The sequence below is a fragment of the Austrofundulus limnaeus genome, unplaced genomic scaffold (genome assembly GCF_001266775.1).
Source record: "Austrofundulus limnaeus strain Quisiro unplaced genomic scaffold, Austrofundulus_limnaeus-1.0 Scaffold7, whole genome shotgun sequence".
NCBI lineage: Eukaryota > Metazoa > Chordata > Actinopteri > Cyprinodontiformes > Rivulidae > Austrofundulus > Austrofundulus limnaeus.
The window spans coordinates 3942441-3952387 of NW_013952409.1; the positions used below are offsets into that span (position 1 = coordinate 3942441).

Below are 9947 nucleotides of genomic sequence, written 5' to 3' on the forward strand. Positions count from 1 at the left end.
TGTGTGTGTGTGTGTGTGTGTGTGTGTGTGTGTGTGTGTGTGTGTGTGTGTGTGTGTGTGTGTGAGAGAGACAAGTTTCTTGTCCAAATTTCTCTTTTAATTAATTTATGTAGAGGCCAAGCTCTGATGGTTGCAGAGCAACAACTTATTTCTGAAAGCAGGGCAGGAGGATTTCTTTACTTTGCASTCTAAAATCAGCTGACAGCCCAAGTTGTAGGCCAGAGTTAGCAAACAGAAGTTCAGGAATGTTATCAGCTGTAGCTAAAATTAGATAAAGGAAGCTGCTGCTGTATTTTGTTTAACCTGCATGTTCGATTTAAACCTTGGTGTCTTCATAGTTAACCTGCAGATTCATCGTTTTATTTTTACTTTATGTTCACAGATGTCAGACTTTTATGCTTTATACCATTTGAGTACTTCAGACACAAATCCTACACTGCTGACTGACAACAGAAGCCATATTTAACCTTCTGGCTTATTTCCCTTGGGGTGCACCAGCGCTCTAACCTGGATTGAGGGACGGTTTTGTCGACGAAGAGGAAGATGGCTTTCTCTGAAGGCAGCTGGATCCGTTTTCTGATGATCCACATGAACTGAGCCACCGTGATGTCAGAGGGCACCAGGTACTTCCTCTTATCGATGTCCACAATCTGAGAGCCGGAGACCTTCTCCACGATCACCTAGAGCAAAACCAGCCAAGCGGACAGATAACTGACTGTGTGTGGTTAGAAAAGTATAATGTCTAAGCACACAGTAACAAACTGATTACAGTTTAATAGATGTTTGCTCCTTTGGTTTTATGGTTGTAAATGACTTTTTTAGTGAGCCAGCTGCATCAGTCGTTAATACACATTATAAAAACTAATCTGTTGGCATAAAAAATACGAATCTCTTCTTATGCTGTCTGTTATAAAGAAATCCTGGAGCATTTGTGTCTGTTAAGCCCTGAACACTGTTCAAGTCAAGGCTTACACAAACTGGAAAGACCGCTGCTTAACTTGTTTATCTTTTGCTGCTACTTAAATATCAATGAGGCTTAAAGGTCAAACAAGACAAACATGACTGGCAAAGAAAATAAAACAATCACTGACAGTTTACAGTTCGACAATAGTTTAAGTCCAGTGATTATTATCTAAAGGTTTCATTAAATATCCATCCAGTTGTTCCTCAGATGTTTTGCTAAGACTCCCAGTACTTCTTTTGCAATCAGTTAGCATTTGCATTATGAGTTGTTATCAGTTAGTATCACAATATGAGTTGTGGAACAGTCTCAGCTGCTACCACACCAAATTTTAGGTCAATACCTGTAAATTTGGCTGAATTATTTCCAGTTTTCTGTTGTCTTGAATTGGGTTGCGTCCAGTTGTGATCAATCTCTGGAAAATTCAATGTTTTTTCAATGTTTAATGGAGCGAATAAACAAATAAATAACCTCAGGTTTACGTGGATCCGCAGTAGTAATGTGATAGGCAGAGTTGCCAGATCTGAAATAGTGAGCTTTGGTTTTAAAATGATTGTATTTTGACTCAAACTGTCATGTGTTGAGTGAGGGTGTTCTAAGATCTGACAGAAAATGGTGGTTGTGCTCGGGGATTTATATGTGTACGCTTATCTGGCAACCCTGACACAGTTTTATGATCAGTTACATCCAAACTGGTGAAYACACTAACATTACTTTGTACCTTATTAGTTTTGTTCTTAAGCACTGAAAAACTAAAAGCACAAAAAAGTAAAACACCCTGTCATTTATTGAAACTGTTAGTGCAGAAAAACTATTGCCTGCAGCCGCCTGTGTGTGCAGCAGGATTTCACACCTCTGCAGGGAGGTTTTCTGAAAAAGCTCCACTGTGGATTCAAGAAATTCCACAGAGACTCTTTTCACTGTTGTGTAAACAAAAGACTAAACTGCAACAAAAATGTTACAGTTTCACTACAATCCAGCCCCGTGTAAACAACCCCTTTGTTTCTACAATTTAATCTATTTAAATCTGTTCAGTGGCTTTGTTATGCCAAGAGACATAGACACACACATATAGACAGACATGGGCAAAACCTTTTTCACATTTCAACTGCAGCTAATAAAAATTCAACGTCTTGTTGCAAATCAGTTTAAGTAAAATGAAACAGAAGACTCCTGATTTCTTCCACACCTCCCTGCAACAGCCCTGCTCTTTAGCTTTTGATTTTCTGTCACTCCATTTTGCCAAAGAAAATCCCCCCTCCTTCCTCTGCAACTCACCGGTACTCTGTCRGGGTATTTGTTGCGTATTTTGGCTGACTCCACACATCGGTGCTCTGAGGGAGAGAGACAGCAAACAAACAGGAAGTCAGAGATAAAAGGGATGAGTGGGGCCTGGTTCAATACAGAGATCCATAAAAGCACAACAYAAGGAGCCGCAGCAGACGTTTTTCCCACAAAACACCAAGTTAAAGACGGATTATCTGTTCTTGTACCAATTTATTACCCGGTTATACAGCTAAAAGACACTTTGGAGTGATTTTAAAGACATTTATTGCCATGGCGGTGCATTATTTCAGGCAGGATCGCGTGCTGCAGGCAGACAATGAGCAGAGGCCTGGGAGGGGAAGGTGATGGTTTATAAGATGTGGTGGATCCATTTAGGAGCAGGCTTTCATTAACCCACTTAAGAGGCCCACTTTGGGATGTGATGAGAGCTTCAACACAAAAGCTGAGTTATAAAGGCACATGTTACAGTGTCATAAAGAACAATTTCAAAATTCAAACAGTATTTTTCACATATTGATGGTTAGTGTTTTCTTAATTTATTACCACCATATGTTTGTTTACATACAAAAACAGTCAGARAAAGGCTGAAAAAGGGCCAACAACCATTTGTCCATGGAAAAGCCATATATAATGGAGAAAGCTAAAGATTTTGTTGTCTTTGTATGTATTTACACTCAAATTTGTCGAGTATGCAGATACAAACAAATCTGTTAGGTTCTATAACATTTATTTACACTTAAATGTCTTTTGAGAGTCTACGCCTCTGCTTAATATCAACCACRTGACTCTGGCTTCCATATGGTTTTTAATGGGGGTTCAGCTGAGTGTTTTGTTTACACTGAGTGCAGACCCGCATTTCATAACTGCACACCAATATTACGGGAACACAACTGGAGTAAATTCCTTCGAAATGTATCATTTGATATAGCTCAGGGTAACCCTTTTATGTTGATTTTATTTGCAATGACTGCCTTTAAGTAACAGAAATATTATCAGGAAAATGTTATACCAAATGTGAACAATCTCGCAGTGGTCATTAGGCCTACACAATGTAAACGTTGTCAATTTTCTTAAAGATGCTAAACTGAATCAACACAAAAAAGTACATTGTTTTTAAATTCATTCCAAAAGGCCTTAAACCTTGCATTATGCCTGGTTTAAGACAGGCACACATTTCAGGGTAGATTTAGCTGACTATTTGTTTTTTAAAACGATGATGAAGCGGGTTAATTTACAGCATTTATTTGCAGGTTGCAGTAATAATTATATATACTTATATTAAAATAAAGATGCATATTGCGCATATGAGGGGTGATACAGAAAAATCGATGCGGGGACAGCAAAACGGAAAGGAAGCTGCGTGACACGACAAGAACATCTCTCGTTTCATAACAACCCGAAGCCTTTCTGGGGGATTTTTACCGAGAGAATGGTCCTCCTTAAACATCCATTTCATCTTTGCTGGATCCCCGCACTGAGGCGCGACGGCTAAGCTCCTGAATCAGCGGCGAATTCCGTCGAATCCTCCAAAAAAAACCCAGACAAACGCGATCAAAACAAAGCGTCAAAAAATCAGCCTCTGCCTTTCAGCTGTCCGTCTAACAGTGAGGTGACGTCACCGTCTGACAGTGTGCTGCCTTCAGGGGCTCGCTGAGGGAGTCGGTACTTTCACGACTCTTGTTTCAAATACACTGGGAAGTAAAGATTTGTTTTATTGCAGTGGCATACTATTTGGATGCATCATTTAATCATTTTTTTATAAAATACAAGGTCAAATGTAAAGTAATAAATATATTTTAAAAAATTAATTGCTCAACCTACRCTTTTCATTTTTTTCACTCCACATCTATTATTGCAACAAAGCAGAAGCAAAACATGTATTTAATNACCTACGCTTTTCATTTTTTTTCACTCCACATCTATTATTGCAACAAAGCAGAAGCAAGACATGCATTTAATAATGATAATTTTGAAAAAATCTTAAAATTTGTTCTTTAAAAAAACGTAGAGCCGCTCTGGTAAGGTTTCTAGAGTTCCTCAGACATTGAACGCAGCATGATCGCTGACGCTGACTGCCATGGTAACCGTGAGGCGCGGTAGCTAATGCTGCTCTATTTACAGAAGCTAACAAAGCAGTGACTTCAAACGCARCTYATACTATTTACACTGATGGGTGACKTTAWTGCGTCGTTTGCATTTAGATGGACATCACTTAACACAGAACCTGATTCTTGTTCGCGCAGATTCTTTGTGTTTCTGTAAACGTTTACTTATCTTTCARTTAGCATTCGCGTTAGCTTATTTCACAAGTAAGCTAACTAGCTTGTCGAAACGCTAATTTTGACCAATACTTATGGCTTTTTATGAAGTCTACTCTCACCCGTCCGAGATTCGGTACAAAACGAGTGTGTGTACAAAAGCCACGTTGTTTCTAGTTATTGTTTCATGCCTGACATACATCGCACCTCTGCTCGTTGCTTACAGGAGCCAAGGTACAGTATTACAGATAGTAAATCTAATCATGTTGAACGTTAATTGTGTAAAAATGTTCTGGTTGTATCAGTTTCAAGTCGTTATGTTATAAAGCAGAAAGCTTTGACTAAATTGTGTTAATGCGTTAAAGTCCCACAACCCCAAATAAACACTGAAATGGTAAATAACATTATCAAAGTTTAATAAGACATAAGAGTTGGCACCAGAACATGCTTGACTTTTTACGCATAAGCAATTACTTTAATAGCACGCTCAGTTTTAATGAGTCGACATGAATGTTCACTGAGTTGAGCTGCTTTCATTTCAGGTTTCTGGATAAAGCGAAGCACCTATGAAGAACAGCCGGTTGTGAGATTCCAGTACCAGACTCTGCTGGTGGCAGCAACCAGTACTCAAGGACACTATGTCGCCTGGAGCACGTTCCCTCATCTTAACAACATGCTCGGAACTAACCTACGGATCCCCACTGTCTCAGTAAGAATAATCTCATGCCTTTTCCACAAAACTATAAAGTCAGTCTTTGAAGGATATTCATTTTGTTCAATCCTGAACTGAAAAAATAAAGCAATCATCCTTTTTATGAGTAAATTGCACCTCTGTATGTTTGCATAGTGTTACATTATAAATATAACATACATTTTATATTTGTACACCCTCCTAAATAAAATGGTAAAATTGTATCTTTATTAATATTCAAAGAATGTAATTTATGTTAAACTCTCCTGTGAACACATTCTATAGGTAAGAGAAGAGGATCTGAACCAGGATGGAAAGTTGGACCTTTTGRTCTTCCAGCTGCAGCTTCCTCTGAAGCCTGATGAACAAGTTTACAGTGTTCAGCTGCTGCTCACCTTCAGCTATCAGCTCTTTGTATGTGTTCCTCCAGTCACTTCTTTTTCTCTGACAACTCACATGTGGGTCAGTGCTTCTTTTGAAAGGGGACTTTTTTTGCCTTTAGGATTAAAKTAACCACTTCTTGTTTAGTTTGTTCCCTTTGTGGTTTAATTTTAAAACATTTCCTCTGTGTCTGTGCTAACATATTCATGCTCCTTGTCATTTTCCACTTTGCATCAAGGTAAAAATTTGACAACAGCGTTAGTGTATTTAGTATTAGTATATTTGAAGACTACTTGGTGGTTGTTTTTTGTAACTTACATCTATATTTTAAAATCACTAACAGCCCCAATTTTTTAAAAAAAGTCAGTTTAGCCACTCAGCTGCACACACAGCAGCTCCAGTGAGCATTTCARCTGAAGAGTAACATTATTTGTATTTGTTTTGCTAGCGGATGTCCACAGTAGTGATGCAGAGCCTGGCTTTTGTGCAGCACTCCTCTCCTGTTCCTGGAGCCAARCTGTTCATTAGTGGRGACCTGAGACTGCAGCAGAAGACGCCTCTGCCTCATCGAGGATTGTATAACATTTACAATGTGAGAACACCTCGGTCTGATTTCTTTGTGGGGTTGTAAATACAAGTTTTAGCAGACATTATACAGATATTATACAGTTTACACAGCAAAGTAAAAGCCAACATATACATACCAAACAGAATTTGCCAGATGTATGACTGAGAAGAGAGGCAGTTTCAGACCAAATTTAAGAAATATATAAAATAACATAGGGCAAACATAGAAAAGTATTATTWACATTAATTTGTTCATCCAGTACAAGTCTGGTGAATGCTCCTGTTTTAGTTTAGATCCTAAAACTTATTTTGCTTTTTGTCAGTTCTGTTTAAATCCTATCTCTGGCTCTCATCATCACAATACAAATACAGACATTCAGTATTATTTGAACTATATGAAACAGAATTAAACTTTGTTGAAGTTTGATTTAGTTTCTTGATTTGTGTTTTGATGAAAAAGGTGTCAGCGATCGATGGCTCCAGTCCCTTTGCAAGTACTTATGATCTCAACAACATTATCAAGAGCTACCAGGAGAGAAACTGTAAGCTGACTAATGAACTTAGTTTATTTATATGTTTTACAGTACTGGATTTTGAATAGTATACAATATATTTTTCCTTTTAGTAACAACAGTCCTGTCCTGTCCGATGCCAGTCTGGACAGTGGGACAAGCTGCTGGTTCTCCCTTTGAGCTGAATGCTGAAATCCGTTACCCGATGGAGGTCATCAGATATCCTTTAACTACAGGACAGGAGTTGGTCTGTTTGTAAATACCTTTTGGTACACACATAAATACTATAATTCTAAAACGAATTGTGATGTGCTGGAGATCACTAATATTGACTACCACTCCAAATTGCATCTTAAATATCTCTAAAACTGGTTATGGCTATTTTGGGTTAGCTGTGGTAGACTTTTTGAGTTTTGAACATAGGACTGTAAAAGTAAAGCTGGGGTTTACTGACAGCTACTACCAAATAATAGCTCCATTTCTCTAAAAGAAAATCAGAGTTTTAGCCATTTTCGTGTTTTGACAGGTTTTCAGTGGCAGCCATTTTTTTATCTAGTTGGCCCAAATAACTATTTAATAGCAGTGATTACTCTGAGGTATTTCAAAGAGTGAACAATATTTTTATTATTATTATTATTTAACCTTGCAATCCTATTGAGATTTAGGGTTATTTTTTGCACACCATGTCACCATGGTAATTTGAAATGTCAGTAAAATAGCACACATGTTGCGATCAGTTGGAGGCATTAGAGGACGCGTAATTGTTTCCTTTCCTTTCATTGGAAGACCCTCAAAACATATCAAATGTCTGATTTTTATAGGTCAGATTTCTAAACAATAATTGTGTATTATAATTAGTCGAGTCTGTAGCAGCAAAACACCTCAGTCTTCTGTTTTGTTGTGTTTTATTTACCTTTTCATCAGTTGGTGAAAGTCTAAATGAAAAGTACGTTTGCTAACATTTCAGCCTTAACCGTGTCCCTCCACTTACCGTCCCGGCTTCTGGGAGACCATTAAGTTTGCTTGGATACAGTATGTCAGCATCCTCCTCATCTTCCTGTGGGTCTTTGAACGCATCCAGAGATTTGTTTTCCAGAACCAGGTTTTGACAACCGTACCCATACCTGTTGGAAAACCTCACCTGTCCTGATGATTTTTTTACGTTTAGGTTTGGACCCTAGAAAAGCCGACACCCGACACCCTTTGTCAATTTGCTCCACGTCTGTAACGTTTGTCTTTTAAGTTCATGTTGATATTAAAGTGTGTATCTTTTAGGTTGAGATGTGTTATTGTAAGAGCTGGGCATCATTTTGTTACAATTAAACATTAAAAATACAAATACTATCATATTCTGACCTGTGGGCACTACTAAACTGAGACTAWTGATAAAAACAAATATGATTATCCGATTGTGCAATCTGACCTCCAGACAAACACTGTCACAAAAACCTGCTTTGATATTTATTTAACTGTAGATTCGTGCTGATAAAAGTCTGTGGGGGGAGAGTTATACATAAGCATTATTAACTGTAAAGACAAAGATAAATCATTAACAAGTTTGTAACACATTTATGCATCTGCAATGTTAATACAAGATTCACACAAACAAACAACACAACATTGGTTTATAATCTCTATTAGCTCAAACTCAGTTTTTAGAGKGGAACCATTTGTTCTGTTTTATTATATAAATTATAATTTCAAAATAACCTAGAGATATTTAAAAAAGCATTTTATATCTAAAACATCCAGACTTTATAAATAATTGTCTCTATAGAAAATTGCATTTTGTTTGCAGCTTTTTTGGCTAAATACTTTGAAGACTTGGACTATTTGCTGTAACAGAAATATCACCAGAAAATATCTGATTTTCTTCCTGAGTTTTCTAGTTTACTGTTTTTACTGTTTTCTAGCAAGTGAATTGGAAAAAAAATGTATTTTCTATATTTTTCTATTTGTATGTTCAGAGAGTTTGTAAAATAAATCAATACATTTTGATATCATTTCTGTATTTTAGTCTTGTGTACTCTGCAACCATATCAGGTTTTATTATTAGTATCTGTTATTTAATTGCATATGGTTCATAATAAAATAACAGTATTAAAGTTTTAGGGCTAGTCTAAGTTAATGAGTCTATTTTGCTTTATTAGCTTATTTTAATAAGTACAGTGTCCATGTAATGAGCATTTATGAATTTCCCAAAAGGCTGTTTTATTATCCGTAGTACTTGGATAGGAAGAAATAATTGCCTTTCAAACAAAACTCAATTTAAATAAAAACTAAAATCATTYAAATACTATTTATTTACTGACCATTTTAGTTTTTGTAGATTTTGTTGTATATTTAATTACTGTGAAAGTGAGTCAAGTTTAAGGTAAGAMATGCATTTGATGACATTTGGCAAAATGCAAATTACAGTTTGTTTTTGAGGAGGGTGTGTTCTTCTGGACCAGTACCACAGAATTATCTCATGTGAATGTCTCACTCCTCTGCTTGAAGGTGTGCCTGAAAGTTAGGCAAAACTGTTACACCCACTGAACTCAGCGGCCAACAAATGACATTCATGTTTGAGGTCATGTTAGAACAGAATCTTCTTGTTCTTCTTACAAGGACACGTTTGAATTCATCCAGCCTTTATCTTCTGCTTATTCCAGTTCCCACGTCTTAATCTGTGTGAATTAAACACAAAACAAGATTTTATGCATTGTTTAGACTTCATGTTAACATGAATTTCTAAAAAAAATCATATAATGTTACATCTTTTTTACAATTCCTTTGTCGTACATCTATCCTTGTTTGAGTCACATCCATAAAGTTTATCTTGGATTTTTTTTTATTAACCAGTACAGTGATCACAACCTTTAAAAAGCTGCTCAAAGAACTGTGCTGTTCAGCTTATCTTAATCTGAAAACATCTCAATAAGGTCAGATGAGGGAAGTTTAAGTGTGTCCTGAAGACTTTTGGTGGCAAGCCAAGAAATGTAAAACTTGCTGACGTGATTATGTATAACAATAACTTCTTGGATGTTAGAAATGTCTTCTGCACCTCGAAGTTAGAATTCTGTTAACCTTCAAAGATAAAAAAAAAAAGCAACGTTTGCTAATTCACATTAACTCACATGTGCAACTGGAAGGATTAAAACTTGTGCAAGTCTTGATACAAAAAGAAAAAGTGCAAAAACGTCAAGAAAAAACTATCCTGAGGTGCAGAAGACTAAGGAGGTGTGATGATTGGTAGCACCAGATATACCATAAATGAAAGTTCTACAAGAAGTAAAAACAACTCAAAC

The 9947-nt window shown here is 36.7% G+C and overlaps 2 protein-coding genes across 3 annotated transcripts in view; one reads left to right on the forward strand and one right to left on the reverse strand.

Annotated features, from left to right (window-relative positions):
* Positions 1 to 3878, reverse strand: part of gabarapl2 (GABA(A) receptor-associated protein like 2) — an 8581-nt gene extending 4703 nt beyond the window's left edge. Inside the window, exons 1-4 of one of the 2 annotated variants that reach the window (XM_014033645.1) lie at positions 3671 to 3878; positions 2240 to 2295; positions 1305 to 1376; positions 508 to 680 (exon numbers count right to left, since the gene is read on the reverse strand). In XM_014033645.1, the coding sequence (XP_013889099.1) occupies positions 508 to 680; positions 1305 to 1376; positions 2240 to 2295; positions 3671 to 3704 (335 nt within the window). In that variant the 5' untranslated portion in view covers positions 3705 to 3878. The remainder of the gene's footprint in view (positions 1 to 507; positions 681 to 1304; positions 1377 to 2239; positions 2296 to 3670) is intronic. The other variant, XM_014033654.1, reaches the window with a different exon arrangement.
* A 433-nt stretch (positions 3879 to 4311) lies between these two features.
* Positions 4312 to 8606, forward strand: tmem231 (transmembrane protein 231). The gene is made up of 7 exons (XM_014033665.1): positions 4312 to 4740; positions 5049 to 5215; positions 5483 to 5611; positions 6027 to 6170; positions 6606 to 6687; positions 6771 to 6876; positions 7645 to 8606. The coding sequence occupies exons 1-7, from the start codon at positions 4602 to 4604 to the stop codon at positions 7805 to 7807; spliced, it is 930 nt and encodes a 309-aa protein (XP_013889119.1). The 5' UTR covers positions 4312 to 4601; the 3' UTR covers positions 7808 to 8606.
* The last annotated feature ends 1341 nt before the right edge of the window (positions 8607 to 9947 follow it).